This window comes from Hakea prostrata, chromosome 10, assembly GCF_041222555.1.
Source record: "Hakea prostrata isolate BN-2017 chromosome 10, UWA_Hpros_2, whole genome shotgun sequence".
In the NCBI taxonomy this organism is placed as follows: domain Eukaryota; kingdom Viridiplantae; phylum Streptophyta; class Magnoliopsida; order Proteales; family Proteaceae; genus Hakea; species Hakea prostrata.
The window spans coordinates 43,520,597-43,541,370 of record NC_142609.1 but is presented as its reverse complement, the minus strand read 5'-3'; the positions used below and the strand labels follow the sequence as shown (position 1 = coordinate 43,541,370).

The 20,774-nt window shown below is 35.8% G+C and overlaps 1 protein-coding gene across 1 annotated transcript; it reads left to right on the top strand.

The window, feature by feature from the left end:
- The first annotated feature begins 14,254 nt into the window (after positions 1-14,254).
- LOC149003230 (ethylene-response factor C3-like) lies at positions 14,255-15,311 on the top strand. The gene has a single exon (XM_089137811.1). The coding sequence runs from the start codon at positions 14,275-14,277 to the stop codon at positions 14,956-14,958; it is 684 nt and encodes a 227-aa protein (XP_088993937.1). The 5' UTR covers positions 14,255-14,274; the 3' UTR covers positions 14,959-15,311.
- The last annotated feature ends 5,463 nt before the right edge of the window (positions 15,312-20,774 follow it).

Below are 20,774 nucleotides of genomic sequence, written 5' to 3'. Positions count from 1 at the left end.
TTTTTTTTTTTTTTTCCCTTTACTGTGCAAGTGTGACTTAATAGTCTATGTATATTTTTCTACATTTTTTTGGGGGTAAGAGTATTTTTCGCTGCATTGTTAAGTGTATGGTGTGACCCTATAAATGTAGAGAATGGAAGCTTATGTGTACAAGGGATGAAAAGTTTTCTAGGTTCTTGAATTTCTTCCTTTCAACTTACATTGTAAACAACCCAAAAGGGAGAAAATATGGAGAGGTGATGATAAAGTAGTATTGAGAACCTAGATAACAACAATGAATTTATTCCTTGGAGAGTTTACCAATAGCTTGGCCATATGGAGAGTAAGCTTGGAGCAAACATCCTCATAAAATGGGCTTCTAGATCTGCTTATGAGATATTTATTTGGAGGTCTATCCATGGAAATTATACTCCATCCAAATGTAAGTAAAGTATGCACCAAAAAAAGTTTCCCCAAGGTATCTGCTATAGAGGAGCCTCCAAAGGTGGAAGAGATCCAGTAGCACCCATTCTCAAAAAGTTGAGGGTGTTCGCATTGGGTCAGATGGAGGTTAGGGTTTGTTCCGAATGGTCTTGGAGAAAGGACAGATGAAGAAGAGGTGGTTAGGGACTTCTAGCTCAGGGCAAAAGATGTAGTTGGGGTGACTTGGGTGGAGCTAATGAGGAGGGATTGGGTGGGCAAAAATGGAAAATGGCTCTCCAAATGGTAAAAGCTTAGTGGAGGATATGACCTTTGAACCAAAAAAGGTTGTTCAGAAAGCTTTGGGGAGGGGGTGCAGGTGAAGCTCTAAATAGAAGCCAACGAAAGGAGCTTTTTCTGGAGGGGAACTAGAGAAGAGTGTCTTGCCGAGGGGGGGGGGGGGGGGGAATGGAATAAGGGAAGGAGAGACCAAATCTAATCGAGCTCAAAGGATCAGGAGTGGTGGGGGAAATACCAGACTCTATTAGAGATGAGAGAAAGACAGATAAGACTTCCATCTTATTATATTGAGCAATCTATAAATTTCTATGGTGCATGTAACTATCAACATAAACTCTTACCTTTTTTTTTTTTGGGCCAAACTCTCTACATTCTTTGTATGCTTCTTAATTGGATTGGTTACCTTTGATTCTACACAGTGATTGGTGATCATTTCTATTATGCTTTTCTGTCTTATTAATGGTTGATTTCTTCCATCAATATCCAATCTACTGAAATCTTTACATTTTGGTCCATTAAGCACCATATTGTAATCTTCTCTTTTGATTCCACTAATTAAACTGAGAGCCTTGGGAGGAGTATTCTCCTCTTCATTTAAATAGCATAGTTTCTGATCTTGAGTGGCATACCTTCTTCTTAAAGGTTAGGTTTTTAAGAATAAGTAGTATTCAAGTCTTATGCTCATGTACTTTGTAAAATCCTTTATCTTGTTACATATTCGATGTGAGACTACTATTTTCACTCTTTATGAGGAATCAGAATACTTGAGCATATCTTCCTAAATTGTTGCCCAAGTAAGGACTTTAGCTTGGATAGATTCATGAGCCCTTTTTTGGTAGAGCTGAAAAAAGCATTTCTAATAGGGAATATTTTCTTAGAATCCCTATGAATAATTCCATCTTTCTTTTTCACTTGTACAGATTTTCCAACTATTCCTTTGGTATTATATCTCATCTGATGTGATGAACTGGAAATTCCATTAAGCTTTTTATTGGCTAGGTTTAGCAGTATGTGTTTTTTAAGGTAGATAGCCAGCTTTAGCAGTTCGGTTGTGTTGAAAAATGGAACCTATAAGTATTTAAAGAGTCTAGATTGTAAAAAGAAACAATCATAGAATGCACATATGCATGGATTGATGTGATTTGAAATAATTTTACAAGATCAGATCTATTTCAACATCAATATTGGAGAATAAGATTTCTAGAAGATGTTATGCTAGAAGACTTTTTGTGATGATTTCTACAGTGTTAACAGATGTATAAAGGACAGACATATAGAGGCTTATAAAGAAGTACTAGTTCATCCATGACCTGGTTTGGATGAGGGAAAGGTTGAGGACAAGATAGGCATAAACGTCTAGCATTGAAGAGGTTATTAGGAAACAAAGAATCAATAGGAGAAAAAAAACCCAGATGAAGGAGAATATAAACACTTATAAAAGGATCTACAAAAAGGAAGAATGTAGCAGATGCAATGAGCTGGGCCACTACACAAAAAACTGCCAAAGAGCTGAAAAGGAAAGAAGTCTCTTCACTATTTATGAGATGACAAGTTAATTTTTCAGTAATGAAAATTTATAGGATCTACAGGAGATGAAGTCATCAAGTTTTCTCATTTCTTCAGAGTTAAATCTTAAACTTGAGAACTAGCAAAATAAGAGACTATGAAGATGACATGACAATCTAGTATAGTACTTTGAAACTTGTTTTGCCAGAATTGCATTTCTAATGCTTCAACCCTGAGTCTACAGTTGAATGATGTATCACAGATGTAACTTTCTTCATTGGTGAACAATGTTATATTTGACCATGCATCAAAATCAAGGAAACATTGATCATCATAATAATATTTTGTAGATATTTTATGTTTTATTATTTAACTTTATAGAACTATCATTTTAGAATGTTTAAATCTTTTGGTGTTGCTAACAATATGCTTAAACTTCACTTTCATGGTTTTCTTATTTGGGACTCGATTAAAGAAGGAAAAAGAATCTCGAAGCGTGCAAGGAATCATTCTCTCCATGTTTTTTATTTGAGGAAGCCTTTAGAGTGTATTGTAACTTGATGAACAAGACTTTCCTTTCTGGAGTGGAATAAAATCTAGCTTGGTTCTATTAGGATTCTCTTCACAGAATTTTTCAATAATACCCCTGCAGATTTGATTGATAAAATTCTATAACAATAGTAATAAATCTTAATTAGAATTTTGTAGGAAGTATATAAAATCACTAAAATTATAGAAATTAAAAGAAAGGGTTCAACATATTCATTTTCATACAATATTAGGGTAAATTGATATAAAACAATTACAAACACATTGGACCACAGCAAATTAATCATCTAAAATAATATGCATGAAATCAACTTTATCAAGTAGTCAAACTATTTTTGAATATTTCTTGTCCTTTTTATTTGTGCCAACTTCTGTATAAATTCATATCATATATTTTAATCATGGTCAAAAGTTTTGCTAGAAAATAGCTTCAACTCAAAGACATATTATCAAATGATTTTTAGATCTACCAAGAAAAATAAAGGATTTTTAGTTCTTAATTTATGACTAAAAATTTATCAGAGAATGTTGGAGGTAGTGGATGGGTTAGAATAAATTAAAATCATGAGATAATTACTCTTATTTTAATGAAGTTTGAATCGATAAATCTGTTAATGTTTGTTTTATTTCTTATTTTTCTGTCATATATAATTATGTAAAAAAAATATGATTGTCATTATATATGACTTGATGGCAACTTTAATCATACCCAAAAAAAAGAAGGCAACTTTAACATAAACTAATAAAGTGTGATTCCTTCATATTATTAACTTGATTTTTTTTCTTTCGTAGAATCATATTTTTAAGTTAGTTGATATGGATTAACCCAAATGACAAATAGTAAAGTATTATATGAACATGGCGGGTTCAATGCAAAGTTAGTGGTCGAACTGATAGGATCAAGGGTTTGGCCTCGAATGTGAAAAGCGGAATAAAAATCCAACCCATAACAAGAAAGGGTTTGCTAGAAAGGAATTAAAATAGTAAACACCAACTGTAATAAGAAATCGCAGTCTACTAAGAAAGCCAACAGAAGTGACGTATCTACAATGAGAAGTACAATTTGGATTGGAAAACCATATATCAAGTTAAAACCAACCCCAAAATGGACTCTTAAGCGTCTAGATTGAGGTGACTCGTGGAATATCAAACATAGAGTTTAATTATGGTTATTCCATATGAACCAAAAACCAACCTCAATAAAGGTGAATGTCTATTCGCTTTAATATTGGTGAATTCATCTTTTTTGCTCTGTAACTTCTCAGTTAGAGTCAGTAATCCCCATTTGCTGGGGTAAGTTGTTGCTTCTACTTACTAACTTGAATGTCGAAGGCGGTTTCTGATCTTCAAGATCGCCCACTCTCACTTTTTTGTCTCTCTGAACAGGTTTAAATCAAAGCTTGAGGAGACTCACTGACGGTTGCTATGCTTTGGCTAAGGAGGGTGCCTTGACTCAGGAGGCTTTGCTTTACATCCACGCACCATTTCTTCATGTTTGGTAGCTTTATGTTATTTGATGCTTTAAGCCTAGGTTGTACTCGTGGTTTTTCCTTCTAATAAAATTTTTCTTCGTACAAAAAAAAAGTACTCGCCAACGGTTCGCCCCAAATGTCAATTTAGATGCAACATCAGGCCTAGTATTTCACTACGGATGATCAACACCATCTAATGGTTTCTGCATATTTGTCTGAAGTTTGAAAATTAAGGGATTTCAAGTGAAAAAAAAGAGAGTGAATAATCTGAAGTAGAAACTTATAGATATTCTTGAGTGTATCATAAAAGCAACAATTTCTTTCCATTCCCTCTTAACAGAAGGGAAACAATAAGAATATGTGAAAGAAAGGATTGAAAAACCCAGGCTTGGAGCACATTACACTGCTGCTTTAAGATTATAGACTTCAAATGGAAAAACCCAGAAAAAAATAACAATTATAAGGGGTTGAATAGAAGTTTCAGAATTTACTGTCTTTTTTTCAGGGTATCCTCTGCATCAACATCAAGAAGGTCTTCAAGAATCTTGTCATCGAGATATTCAAACTCAATTATATCTCTATTGCTTCTGTTTCCACTGCTCTGAACATCTAATCCTTCCCCACTAGCAGAAACACGAGCAGCAGCAGCAGCAGCAGCAGCAGGAGGAGAAGAAGAAGATTCATAACAATGGCGTTCATTAGGGAAATTAAGAATGGCCAGATGACCTCTCAATGCAAATGCAGCTCGATCATAAGCTCTTGCTGCTTCCTCTGCTGTATCATATGTACCTAACCAGAGCCTTGCACCACGCCTCGAAGGATCACGAATCTCCGATGCAAATTTACCCCATGGCCTTCGTCGAACTCCTCTGTATCTCACCTCGCCCTTTTCCATCTCTTCTTCCTTCTTCTCTGTTTCTTTCTCTTTTGAACCAGAACTTGAAGCTTTCTCTTCCATGCTCAACTACTTGATCCTATATTTGATAATTTTGTAGTAAAAATACTAGTTCTAACAGAGAACAATCTGGACCCAATTGCTAATCTGCTAAAGCTTCCAAGTTCTAAGAATCACTGATATGGTGGCAAATTCAAAGAATCTACAAGGATTTATTCAGTAATGGAGTGCGAAAGTAATCAAAACCCATTGATAAAATATTAATGCTTTGAAGGGAGTCACATTTGGCGGTTAGAAATTCTCGTTACTACTTGAAAATTTCAGGGGGAACAAGAGGCAAAATCAAAACCTTGCCTCTGCTACCACCTACGAGGAAGCTTCATATATCAAATTAAGGATACCCAGAAAAGGGGTCAAGGATCCTTTTCAAAATTTCAACGCCTTTCTCACCACCAATCACCTTTTGAATCTTTGAACCATAATTGTCTTCTTCAGAGACAAAAATTGATATCTTGTTTGTATTGTTCTTTCTAACTTTATAGAACACGTGTTGATAAATCCTCTGTATCTATTGTTAGCTGGGCAATGGCCATGGGTCCATCTCTGATTCTCTGCAATCGCGCAGTTCATGCAGTTGCTGTTTTTGGGATTTTTATTAATTTTCTTTAGCCGCCATCAGATTTATTTTAGTAATAATTTGGTGTTTGAGTCAGACTTCAAATCTTGCATTAATCCAACTTTCTAAAAGTGTAGAGAGGTAACATTTGGAGTAGGTGATTTTGGGAAATTGTTTGTAACAGGTTTTCTACGAGCTTTGATGACATTTGCTTTCATTTTAATGAAAGAAAATCTTATTGGCTTGTTCTCACCTAAAATCTCCAATTAAAATTTTAATTTGGTGATCTCTTTGAAGCCTCTATCTTTGTAACTTGTATTAGGGTTAGGGTTGTCGTACTCTCTTTTCCTTTAGATTTACAACTTTTTTATCCAACCTCTCATCTGTTGTTTGTTGAGTCCATTCAACTATCAATGGAGAAGATGGCAACTACTAGATGTAAATGCAAAAACGAAATCAATCTCTTTTTAAAAGATGTGATTTGTGATTCCTTTTTGTCTAATGGTTGTTACCATTTTCGTCGATACATTATCTGTCTGACAGTTGAATGAATCGGACAAACAGAAGACTCGGTTAGAGAGGATATGACTTCATGCCTTTTTCTCTTTTCCATGGCTTAAAGCTCATAAATTTTTTTGGGTAAGAATCAACAACCATAGATTGATGGTAAAAGAGAATTATGAGATTTAATTTTCATAGATTAATTTTTTTTCACAAGTTAATTGTGGAATCGAATTGTTTTGGTATCATCAACTGGATCAATCAGCTCTCTCTCCTCTTGCAGTTGAGGTGGATTTTGTTATTTGGGATATTTGTTGTTCAAAGCAATACTTTTACAATATATCATTTGTTTTTATTTGAACGAGTTTCCATGTTGCAGTAATTTTTTTGTCAAGGTAGACGTTTTCAGTCGGCCCCCCAAAATATGGTCTCTTACCAATCCGTGACTTTTAAAACTTTGTAAATTAGAAGTTACTGTTCTTCTCAATATATTTGTTTTTCACCCCAAAAAAGGGTAAAAAGTAGAAACAGTTTATCTATATGGGTCCTTTATATTGTTAGAACAAGAACACAAGATGGTTCCACCAAAAGAAAAATGACAAGATGGGTCAAACAACAATATGTCATGAGGCTGGTGGAGTCCACTGAGGGTGGACAAGGACTTTTTGGTGGCCCATGGATTAACTGCTGCAGGCTATTCTATGGGCCCAATTCTTTTAGGGGACTTCCATTTGAGTGCCCATCCTATGGGCTTTGAATGGATTCTTTTTTGGAGGTTCTTTCAATGAGGATTTAGTTCCGTGTCAAATTTTGATTGAAGTAAATTCATTAGATACTTATTGAGCAATCTACTGAGAGATTTCCTCCAAGGAGAGGAGTCAAATAGCTTCAAAAGCTCTTACAAACCAAATGCAACTTCAAATTATGCTGATATAAGCAAATTGATACAAGTATTGTCAACGATGCTAGACAATGGGAGCAAAATGGTCAACTTATTTGCAAATGGATCACCACAAAGATCTGGCTAATTGCAAAGCTTAATTGAATACTGTTAATGGAGGGAAACGATTTAGATACCTTTCACAGTATGCGATCCTCAAATTTATATAGGGTTTCCCTGTCATTTTAGGACGTTGGATTCGTTCGTGGTCCTTCTTGGTGGTCGTCCGATCGTAGAGTTTTCCCCTTCTTTTGAGTTAATTACGGTTTCATTATATGGCACGATCATGTATCCCGAATTCCGTAGAAACACGTTTCTTTCTATAACCATCATGTTCCTTATTCCTCTCGCTACTTGATGGTTCAACCACTGAACCAGTCTCGACTGAAGTCATCAACCTAACCGTTGTTGAACCTGATTCAATGCTATTTTATCCTTATCACCAACAAACAAACGCAATCTAATAACATTTAGTTTCGCATCAAATTTTCATTTAAAAATAATAGTAAATTCATTATATAGTTATTGAGCACTCTACTGAGAGATTCCCTCCACGGAGAGGAGCCAAATAGCTTCAAAAGTTCTTACAAACCAAATGCAACTTCAAATTATACTGGTATAAACAAAATGATACAAGTAGTATCAATAACTCTAGACAATGGGAGCTAAATGATCAACTTATCTCTCATGATGCTAATATGTTTGTTCTCGTAGATCGAACTTTAATTTTAACCATATTAGAGTTGTTGGAGGCTTGGAGCCCCAATATTAAGTAATTAAGGTTAGGTGTTGAAAGTGGTTGCAATAGAATATGTGACAATGGACAAAGGGCCAATTTTGAATTTCTCAATTATCATAAACACCTAGTCAAGAGTCAAAATGACTATAGTGAAGTTTCTAAAGTCAGCTATTTCCAAAAGAGGGAAAAAAAATGCTCCAAGATATCCGGATATAAATCTTATACTTCTCTGACCATCTCCCCTCCCAGGATTGAATTGCTCTACAGGTTGGACATCTCAAACTAGGGCGAGAGAGAATTTTAGGATAAGATGTCTTGTATTTTTGTATAAGTTTCCGTTCAAAAATTTATGCGGGTTAGCTTATGTACACCTTGACTACATTCTTAAATTAGCTTTTCATATATTATATGCAATTTAAATATACAACAGGGTTTTGTCCCTAGTCCGAAGAAATTTCGAACTTAAATAGGCTTACTCTTAAGGGTCATTAAAAAGCTGAGGGCTTGAGGCATGCAATGTTAATTACCATTTTATGGTCGAAGCCTCGTGCAAGGATTTTCAAGGGCAACGGTTTTATCCCAGGATTGAATTGCCTTAATTGTCAACATTATAAATAATATTGATTGCGGATATCCGTCACCCCCAAAGAGATCGTACTTTCAAATGAAAATTCCAACCACCTATCACATATTATATTTCCTTGCATACTATGATATTTCTATATAAAGAAAGGTGTTATTTCTATTATAAATATGTAATGCGCACAATTCAATGGAAGAGTACGATTCCTCCTGTCCTAATTTTCTTCCTTATTTTAACATTTTTTTTTGTTATCGACAAGATTTTATAACAAATTTCAATTTATATACAATTAAAATAGAAACCATACCAAATCAACCACAAAGACTAGCTTCCAATCAAGTGTAATTAATTTCAATATTTTTCTAAAACATGTGACAGATTTGAACCGCTAGCTCTTCCTAAATATTATCTATTTATGTTTATGGCCTCTCATTTTTTGAGGTGGGTATGAGTTTGGACCGGGTCAAAGAAGTTGGGCAATACAAATAGGGCCCAGTCACCCGAGTCCACAAGAAGACTTGAAAATTTTTCTTCTCTCTTTTATAATATTGATATCTCTTTTGGAAATTATTAGAGTTTTTTTTTTTTATTTTTTATTTTTAAATTATGGTTATATATAGTATTAAAAAGCATTTATGACAATAAACTAGGTTTTAAAGATAATGATAAACCAAAAGTTGTTTATTATAAAGCCAAGTGTGGAGGAACTGAGAAAAGACGTTTAGAATGTACTTAGTCGATTTTGTACGCACAGATGTAATACCGAAATAGAATCCTAATTCAAAGAATCTGGTTTATTAAATATAAAATGTAAGTTAATTTTTTTTTTCAACTTGTATTATAAGATTATTATTAAGGCTGTTTTAAGCCATTGCAAGAGCAAAAACGTTATATTTTTTTTATCTATTGTAAATAATCACGTGGGTATTTCTTCCTCTTCCTGCATTGTTAAAGTTCTAATTGCACTTCTATGATTTCCGTTCAAAGTCTCTCTCTAATTGACCCAAGAATATGCCTGATTCCGAATATTCAAACCTTATTTTATAATTTTCATACAAATACTTATTTTTCTATACAAAAAAATATATTATATGTTCCCCTAGATTGTGATGACCATACTAGCTTTGAGCTTCATTACCAATGAAGAGCTTCAGAGGACCACACTATTGAAAGGGCTCCCTCATGATTTGTCTTAACCTAACCAATTATAAGACCAAATTTTGATCATCTAGAGGAATTATATAAGCAATGCATAAGGGTTAGCATCCAAGGCTTTGCCCTGACTATTCCGGTGTTCGACCTGGGTCGCACACCTGGCTATGGTGGATGAGTCTCCCAGCGGAAATTTTTTGCATCCACAAAGTTTCGATATCGAAACCTTGCTTAAGCGGACCAAGCTGCTTACCACTTGAACCACTTGGACAAATTCTTTTAACTAGATAGCCCTATTAGATTGAATGACCTAACCCATTACTTAATCTTTAATTTAGATATATATAATAAAAAATGGCTAATCAAGGTTAAAAAAAAGCCCATGGTTTCATTATTTTCAGGGATTACAAGTACCTAATTTGCCTTTACCTTAGTAGATTTTAGAAGAGTTGGGTCAGAATTTAAGCATGAATTGATCTTGACTGATCTTTAACAAATGCTACCAGCTTCTTTGAATGAAGTTTACAGGTTCATGCATCTTCCCCTAAAGGATTTTAATCCTTCTACTCCCCTTTTTCCTCCCATTTGAAGCCTTAATGTTAATGGGTCATTACATAAGACAAAAATTTAATAATCTTGAATTATAATTCAATTAAAATGTGTCTTTCGGATTTGTATGAAGAACAAGATTTCCAGAGCTATCTGTTAAACTAGACAAAACTTGAATGTGTGTTTGAAACTGACTACACCGGATGATCAAACCAGTTAGAAAGCTACCGGAATGTGAATCCCACTGAGAGATTCAATAAACTATCGAATTATTGATTGTTGATTTTCATTTTTTGTTTTTCGACCTCTGGTTTTCTAATTACCGATTACCCATTTCCGAATCCGATTATCAGCCTTTTTTTAAAAAATAAAAAATTAAGCTAATGATTTTTTAATCAAATGTTATCTAATTTAATAAATAATTATCTGAATTTAAATTCGATTGTTTAACCGATGAATACTGGTATTTTTTTTATAAGAAAAATTTTAAATTCAAACACGTTAGGCGAATTTCGACTATCCATTTATAGGTGCACGTGGCCAAATTTTGAAACTGCTGAATTGGGTTAAAGATGCTTTACTCATTTTTAATCATTTTTTTATTAGTTAATCTTGATTTGCTTTATAAACGCACGTGGTTAAATTAATTGGTACTCTTTTCTGATCCCGTCCCTAAAGTTGCTGTCTTGATCTTAAAAGGGAAGATTTAATGAGAAATATCGAAATTTGATAACTACTGGCCACGGAAAAGCCAATGGCAACTCCGAAATTAGATTTCTGCATGATTTTTTGTTTTAAATTTGAAGTTATCATGCAAAGACGTGCTGTTGTGGGGCCCAAAAGGTCTGAGTTGGACAGGTTCTAGACTGGGCCCAAGTATGCTGGAACAAAGGAAGTGGGGCCCACGAGCCAAGTTCTCTGAATCTGTGACCGAAAGCACTAAAACCATCAGTGCCATCAAAGTCTGCCTAACGATGAGTGAGTCAAATTAATTTCAATACTTCGACCTCAGGCTACAACTGTGATCTTCGGATCAATAAATTTTTTTTATTTTAAATTTCTTTTAATTTATCAAATTTATCGTTTCGGTAGAGAATTTAGATACGTCACTTTTCGAGACTTTGTGTTTGATATATATTGCGACCTGAAACTTCGGATTGTTCTTAAATCTAAAGACTCACAACATCATGTGAAACTAAAGAAGATTTGAGCAGTCGACGTATAATGAAGCTTATCCGCACACCTCAAATGCATTTGAAAGATATTTTAGATGAAAACTTACTTAGAAGGATTAGTTTTTATCTAGTCTCTAAGAGTGGCTCTTCTGATTTGAAAGATTTTGTTTTTCTTTCTTTAAATTTAATTCAATAATTTTTCCAATTTATAAGGACCTTAGAATTCATTCAAGGGGACCTGTATCTGGTCGAAAATTTTCAGGCCCACATGATAAAAAAATACATATATACCTTGAAGATTGCTTAATTAGGGTCTTATCTTGAGTGGAATATTTGAAGATTTTGATTTTTTTTTTGGGTCTTAAAAGATTGTGATGACACCAAGAAGATAAAAGAGTAGATAAAAGTCACAAGTTTACCATTGAACAGAAAACTGGTGGTCCTTATCATGTTATTATATTGACAAAGATGATAGAGATGGTGAGGTTTGTCACATTATGGTGAACACATTACTAATAACTTCAGTCAAATCCCCTTTCACATGAACCCTAATAAATGTCAAATGCCCTTTTACATGAACCCTAAGTGGGTTTTTTAATTATATGAATGTTTCATCTTTCTAATTCAGAAAAACTAGTCTTGCACTTCATTCTATGTAGCTTAATTTCAACATTTTAAGCACTTTCCTGGAAACTTTTATGTTATTTCCATGTGTTGCGGATGAAGACTACAACTTACTTACGTTGAACATTTTAATCTTTTTTTAGGCAAGAAGTTGAATTATGGTCGCCTGACAGCAATCTTGGTGTTTGTTTTCTTCGATGAAATTGAGAGAAAATATATATGCGTATAGATATCAACATATATGTGATTTTCTACTTCACACGCTCTATTGAGATGATAATTTCATGTGATCCTGTGTCTAAGTGTAGGTTCTACTCAATTAGAAATCGTTTATTTCATTTTTCTTTATCAGGTGAAAGGACTGCTATTTGATCAATGGTTCTTGTGCCCAAACACAACACCACATGAAATTACCACTCAACCCAAAAACTAAAACACCCTAAATGGTTGTTTGCCTGCCCTATTTTCACTACCTGGATTACCAGACTTTGTAATTTAGATATTTCTCTGGTTGCATATATTGAATGAATTGTGGTGTATCAAATCAAAAATAGAAGCTCTTGCATGTGTCTATAGGCCTTAGTGTTCATGGTGCGATGCCTACATGATCAAACAATGATATCATGCTAACAATGTGGGCTAAACATTGTTGAAGGAACACAATCATCACCCCCCCCCCTTTAAATGCTTAAAAACATCAAATAATTTTGGGTACTTACCAATCTTTATGCGTGCAAGCTTATCTGATGAACCAGGATGAGAGAAATAGAATGTGGGACTGATGTGGGAAAACAAGATTCAAGACATTTACAAAGGGATAGTTCTCAAATGACAGCTTTTGGAAAACCAACTACAAGCTATTTGGAAAGCAATACAGTCAACACAACTAAAGTAAATACAACTCCAACAAATTAGGTATGATAAAGGCATGGCATCATATCTGATCTAGGGAAAACTGAGTCAAAATCTATCATCTTCTCTATTCCCTTTTTAGCAAAAATTCTACCTATAACTTCCAAACTTAAGGTCTATAATCTAGCAAGGAACTACAAAACTATGGCTACTTAGTATGACAAATCATCACATAGAACTCCCGTTTTCAGAGACTATGATTCATTTTTATCTAATTGAAGTTATCTTTAAAAAAAAAAAAAAAAAACCAATGTGGGCTAACAATGTGGGGACACATTCCCATTCGTGATATCCTTTCTTATCAATGTTCCCCTCTTTCCATGTAACTACTTCTCACATCACAATGATAGGAGACTTTCCAACTACCCCTCACCCCATCTTTTTTTTATGAGAAAGGAAAGAAATAACATTAAGTGGTCCTTACAGCTATTAATAAACTGATCAGCCTGTCTTGGGTGAATTCAGTGTGCGTAAGTTTGTAGAATATAAACATCAAAACTGGAGATGAGAAAATAGACTAAGCCTTAGGAGTCTGTAGCAATTGATGCTAGTCTAGATAGTCAAAAACCACCAGAGAAATAGTGAGATGCAGTACTTCAGCCAATTGTAACCCTCGACATAAAACTATGGTAAAAACATCAACATGTTGACTACAATTCGTTTTTCCTCAATTTTCCTCAACGGAGTGAGCAATATCTTCTCTTATGTACAAGACAACATATTTTCTAGGAGATCTAAATATTGAGGGTCTCTCTAAACCTACTAATCCCTTATTTATGAAAATGTTTTCACATTAGCATTAGTCTACCGTGGTAGATTCCTCCCACACAAGCAGTGTAGGAAATATGTGGTAGATTCCTCTCACATATTTTACTTTGTGGAGTTTTGCTATCATGCAACACAGGATTAGGGAAACAATGTACACTACTGTTGATCAAGTGATTTTTTACCACATGACTAGGATCAGACAAGGCCTTGTGACAGTTAAAAGGAATACAGTTTAACTCCCAACTCCAATTCCAACTGCTTTTAAGTGATCTGCGCCCTACTAGGTTGCCACGTGGCATACACTACAAACAAAGAAACTACATTAAATACAATTGCATGAGATCACACTCTTACGTCAGTTGACCCAGCCGCCACCTCCAGGCTTTATTTGACGCACGTGCTATATTAATCATAGCCAAATTGAACTTTTTATTATCTAAATTAAATAAAGAATTGAAAATAACAAATAGAAACAAAAAATAAATTAAATTGTTTTAACCAAAACCGAAACATCAGTGGTGTATTTAAAGGAGTGTTTCGTTCTTCAAATATTCCTTGAAACTTCCCAGCTCTATCAACATATAGCTCTGAGATATGGATTCTTCTTCTTTCTTTCAATCCCAAAACTCCTTCTCCTCGTCTGAATCCTCTTCATTTGCTTCATCAGATGGTTTTTCATGGGATGGGCTTTCATCTTTCAATGAATATCCATTTCCCCTGCCTTTCAATGAGAATGATTCAGAGGAGATGCTTCTCTTGGATGTTCTTTCTGAGGCAGCCGCTCGAGAATCTCCAGATAACCATTTGCAAATTCGAGTCAAAGATGAAGAAGTGAGCTCCAAAGAGAAAGAAGAAGCAAAGCAAGTAAAGGAGAAATGCTACAGAGGTGTTCGAAAGCGTCCATGGGGAAAATTTGCAGCAGAGATAAGAGACTCAACTAGACATGGCATACGTGTTTGGTTGGGTACTTTTGATAGTGCAGAGGCGGCGGCGCTTGCTTATGATCAGGCGGCGTTTTCCACTCGTGGGTCACTTGCAGTTCTCAATTTTCCGGTGGAGAAGGTGGTTGAATCACTCAGAGAGATCAACAGGTCTGGTTTTGAACAGGGTTGCTCCCCTGTAGTGGCACTGAAGAAGAAACACTCCATGAGAAGAAAATCCGTGTCCGGGAAGAAGAAAGAAAGAGAGCCCAGGACACAAAATGTGGTGGAGCTAGAAGATTTAGGTGCAGATTACTTAGAGGAACTCTTGAATTCTTGCACAGGTGCTAGCTCTTAATGAATTCTTGCACAGGTGCTAGCTCTTAATGAATTCTTTCTTTAGTTCTCATTACAGATCATCTTCTTCTTGTCTAATTGTAAAGTTGGGATGACTTAGAATCTAAGTCTTGTTTAGAATTCGAGACTTAAATTTTTAATGTTTTAAAAGTTGTAAAGCTTTGGTTGTCATTCTTTGGGAGATCATTGTCCACTACAGTGTTTATTTTATCTTCCAAAGTAGTGTTTTCATCTTTCTCTGAAACTTGTCTTTTTTCTTTGCAATTTGAATATTCAAGAGTTATCTACAATTCCACATCGATGTTTCTGAATGCATGACAAAGAGGTTTTGTTGGGTAGGTGAGTGGAAGAAACATTTACGTGGCCTCCAAGATTTCATACATCATAAGCTACGTAGGAATTCCGTTATCTAGCAACAACAGGGACGGAGCCAGGATTTAACATCGAGATAAACAAAGTCACAAAACACAATGATTTTTTTACCCATTGTCTTTACCAATAAAATTTTTCTCAAATAGAGAGACAGGTAAGTACCGATATTTCACAAATGAAAAGAAAACCAAATGAATAATTTCAAAAGTTGAGAAAAGGAGGGGGAAATTTCGAAAAATGAAGGAGAAGCCAAGTGCTAATCTTTCACAAATGGAAAGACGGTCCGAGGGAAAATTTCAAGAAGGGGCAGGGAGGAGTGGGGGGGGGGGGCATGGTCCTAGCCCTGGGGCAGCTCCACCTTTGAGCGGCTATATTAGCTCCCTCTCATGTATATACATTGATAATTCACTTGATTGACGATGTGAAACTATTTTGTATTACTCGATCTTTTGTCACGTTCACATCAAACATGTCTTTTTCTTATTTATTTATGTTGAGAGTTCATCAATAGAGGATGATCAAGGTAGCTTGCTTACCAAGCTTGCATCCTTTCAACTATACAACCTACTTTTTTGCGGGGGTCCTCGCGCAGTCACGCTCTCCCCTCCCTCACTGTTCTAGTGGTCTAGAAAGTCAGTTTTCTTTATGCTTACTATATTCTACTATTTAGCCTCAGCTTCCTTCAATAAAAATAAATGATGAGTATAAAAATAGGTTCCATATTAGATACCAAAACATAAAAATAAAAAAATTATCCAAAAAATAGAATGAAAATGGGTACCAAAAAGACTATAAATTCAAGATATAATCAATTTTGTTTAGAATTTAATTAAGAATAATGAAAAGAGACCAAGACAAATTCAAGTCCAGATCCTTGACATTTGAATGCTTTGTGATGCATAGTTTAAAAATCCGCAGTTGGTGCAAATTAAATTCCTAAAAGAATCCGTTTGTGGGTCCTTTACATACATTTCTTATGAAAATGTTGATCTTAATTAGTTACTTAATCATATTATACAATATCCTTAAGCTAAAAAATATATATTTTTATATACAATACTTATTCATAATTAATTTAAAAATGTTGATCTTAATTAGTTAATTAATCATATTATACAATATCCTTAAGCTGAAATAAATTTATTTGATTAACAATGCTTATTTCTATTTAGTTTAAAAAAGAGGGTGAAGTGAAGGGGAAGGAGAGGGAGGGGGAGCAGGACTAAACCATCACGAAGCTCTTTGAAGCTCTGGCATCTCTCTGGAGCACCTAAGGTTATGATTTTTCTGTGGAAAATTCTGCATCAGAAACTACCAACTCCAGAGCTCCTTCGATCAAGAGGGTGCATGGTTCCTGAATGCTGTATTTTCTAAGGCAGCCATGAGGTAAATCTCAATTACATTTTCCTTCATTGTCATTTGAGCATTCAAGCATGAAACAATGTACAACAGCAGCTTTGGAGACTAACGCACAATCTCTCACAGTCAAGTTCAAGCTACTATCCCAAAGCTGGGAAAGAACCACCATCAATGTTTTAACACCCATCTTCATCTTAATGTTCTATGATCTTTATGGACAAACTTTACTGACTGTGTACTTGGGAGATCTTCTAAAACCCCTTGGCAGATCCATAGATATGCAGTCCAACTCACCAATAAATTTGTCAAACCACTACACAACCCTGAGTGCGGAAAGAACTGAAGCAAATCAGTTGGGAAGCACCAAAGCCTTCCTTGATTAAAATTAATGTTGATGGATCTAGAACAAGTGACACTTCCCTGGTTTGAAGAGCAGGTTATTGAGGTATTGGAAGGGACAAATGGTATTCTGTTTTGTAGAGAGCTGTGGACATCAAATTTCTTTAGTTGCTGAAGCTCTGTCACTGCGAAGAGCTCCCATATGAGCATTAGATTTACCTTCCAAAGACTTAATTAGAAAGTGATGATTTAAACATCATCAATTTACATCTACAGAGAAACAGGAGCCCAGCACATAATCTAGGATATCTGAAAGAACCAATCCACCCCCTGCCCCCCCCCCCCCCCCCTTGTTTTATCTGCTGGCCCATTTTGGTTGATGACTTTGACTGTAAATTCCCAGAGGCTTTAAACTTAAAGAGACTCATATTTTACCCCAAAAAAAAACACAATGCAAGGAAGAAAGTTAACAATTTTAAAGATGAAATCAAATTCACCTCTGTTGGACTTGTTCTTGATGTCAAAAGACCAAGGTAGCAGCAGGAATTGAAATTGGTACTGGTATTTTCGTGAAATAATAGATAAGATGATCATAACCAACCTGATAATGTAAACATATCAAACGCACCATTGGCGTATCTGTTCTAAGCTGACTCCTAACCTGATGACTTAGTGAGGGTTGAGGTGAACAGAGGTGGTTTGTTACTTTGGAGTTCAGCTAATGTTGTTGATGTTGTAGTAAACTGCTCTGTTTCTTTTTGTTCACATAAAAAATTTAAGTCATTAATAAAAAACAAGAAAAAGAAGAAAAAAAATGAGAAAATAAGATAATTCAAGTTAAACAATCCACAATGTAACACAAACCTTTATGAACCACTGCAGGAACAATGGCAGAGACACTTGAAGGAAAATACACACCCTGGGATCTTGCAGTAAGCCATAGGCATTGAGAGAGCCACCAGCATTGACAACTTATAGATTCTCTGCAACCTCCAGCATTGGCAACTTATAGCTGTATGAATCAAGGAATTATGTCAGAAATACGAAATCAACGAACTCTATTCAAGCTAAGACCTTTTGAAGCTGGGACTTGGCTGCTTACTGATTCAAAATGGTGACATCTAATTCCAAACTAGTCAATGCAGTAATTACAAATACTGGTAGTTAACCATGTCAATATACTGTGATTCTCAAAGCTGACTATTGACTTGCACTGATCAGTCAATAGAAGACCCTAGCAAGTCATCTGAGAGGTCCCAAAAATATATCAGATGCTAACCATGTCATAAGTGGCTGGGCATGTAGGCCAATAAATGAGTTGAACATACTCCAGTTCAACTTTTTGTTGAAGGAATTTTCCATCTTTGTGGAAAAGGATTTGGGTGTTACAGCTACTTTTAGCTTCTCCTAACCATCAAGACAAAAAGTTAGAAACATTGAAGAAGCCCCAGCTTTTTCTTTCATTCTCTACTGCAAATTAGTGAGGATCTTTTTGGTTGGATTTCGATTTCAGACTTTTGGGGTGCTTGGTATGGTTATTACTTATTACATTGAAATTAGAATTCAGTAGAAGCCAAAATTTAGAAATAGCTGATGAGTTATTTTGTTTCAAATCTCTTCTCTCTCTCTCTCTCTCTCTCTCTCTCTCTCTCTCTTTTACACATACATACATAACTTCTCTCCCCATCCTCTCTCTTGTAAACAACCCTAACCCTCTCCCTGTGCAACCATCTCTCCCTGCTCCCACTCCTACTGGCTTACAATCTCCCCCTTGCCTCACTCCCACCCTTTCCCCCTTCCCATCCTGCTATATATGTTCAGTTGTACAACCAAGTGTTATGGGGGGGGGGGGGGGGAAGATAAAGTTATCTTTCTGCAGGTTCTTTTGCGTTGTGTTGTTAGATAGCAGTGAACAACATTAAATTGGCTCTCCGCTACTTCACCATCCGACTTCTGAGTTCTTTGGAAATGCATAGTGAGATACAAGGGAGAATGTTGAAACTGGCTTCTGCTGCTTCACCAGACCAACTTTACCTCTGCTCAAATGATCTGCATAGGCCATGTATTGAAATGGATCCAGGTATGGCTTGAATTGAATTTCCCTTGTTTGCCTGATCCATCATATTGATCCTGTGGAATAAGTCTTACACTGGGCATAGAAGATTTTGCTGTCCTCCATTTTTCTGGCCATGAATTTAAACTTGAAATTGGTCCTTCATCTTCTTCCAGCAGTCAGTACTTACTGCATTGGTGTCATTTAACACTGTGCTACTTTTAACTGCTACTAGTCCACATGTCGTAGAAGGAACTGTGAGGACCTTCAAATAATACTAATGTGAAATGGCAGAGGTTCTGGTTATTTTGCTATTTATACAATTTTTTGTGCACTTGACTGCTTCAAATTGTCGATCTTGTGTGGAGGCAGGCTGGAAGATCGGATAATCCAGATGAAAACCCCTCGTTTGGGGCTGAGCCGCTAATCCTGGATGTCCTCCATCATTTGCATATTGAGCCATGGCTGTGTTTTTGAGACCAACTACAATTGGAATGTAATGTTGCACACTGGCAGTGGTGGAAGAAGCATGATGCAATGCCAGAAGCCTTACAGAAATTTTATCTACTGAAGTCCAAGCAGAAGGAAGGGAGTGGGCAGCAAACAACAAAGCAAGCTACACTGATGGGTATTCATTGTCATGTACAGGTTAGAACTTGGTATCCTCCACCAGGCAATTCCAGTTGTGGTTTTGTAGTTGGCTTTCCCAAAACTTCATTCCTTCCCAAACTGAACATTTTCTGTTTCTCGACTAAAAACCTATTCATTGACTAATATTATGACATCAATCTGAATGCAAAATTGAAACCCATACAGGGAAAGCCTAAATCTTCATGACTCTTAAAGGCAACACAAGTTTTAGTATATTAAATGGGATGTTTCTCTATCCCCCCTTCTTTCTAGTAATATTTGAGCTCATAATTATCATGGGTAATGAAGCAATTCATGGTGGCGGCCAAGTGCTCAAGCAAGTGCCATACATTGAAAACACTATGCCTCATCCCAAGAAGTTATAGTGGAATAGATATGTCTCTTCCTCAACCCAGACTCTCCCCTCCCCCCCCCCCCCCACCCCAAAAAAGAAGAAAAAAAGAACAAACCCCACCACTGTCTTCTTCCTCCCCTTTTCCCTCCTTTCCCAGTAGTATCTGCTTTGGCATTTTCTCACTCTAAGCATTCTGGAGATTCTCGTCAGCACTGCAACCATTCCAGGTAGCTACAATGGACATATATGTTTTATTTATCTCACCCTCCGTCCCCTCCTCCTTTTTCTTCTTATTTTTCATCCTTGTCAATAGGTCTGCTCTGATTTACCCAAAAAAGAAGAAGAAAGGGGTCTGCTCTACAAGCATTCTCTCCCCTTGGAAATCCCATAGTTCCTTGTCACCTAGGTGTTACCTAAGCTAGTAGAAATTCAGGCAGTATTATCTAGAATCATAGGGCGTGTAAACTAGCCAACATATTAGACTTGGGACAGTAGAGTTCTGTATTCAATCTGGAAGTCTAATTCTTTACTTCAATGCAGAGTGACAGTAATACTTCTAAATGGTTTACTCATCAAAATATGAATAAGAAAGCTTGTCCTAAGAATATAGTCTTTGATCACAGCATAAAGTAATCCCCTTATAACATGTCTGGTTGGAGCCACATCCATACTGTATGCTTCCTTATCCCCAGCCATGAGACTGCAATTG

Coding starts and splice junctions, on each gene's coding strand:
- LOC149003230 (XM_089137811.1), top strand. CDS start 14,275: ATGGATTCTTCTTCTTTCTTTCAATCCCAAAACTCCTTCTCCTCGTCT.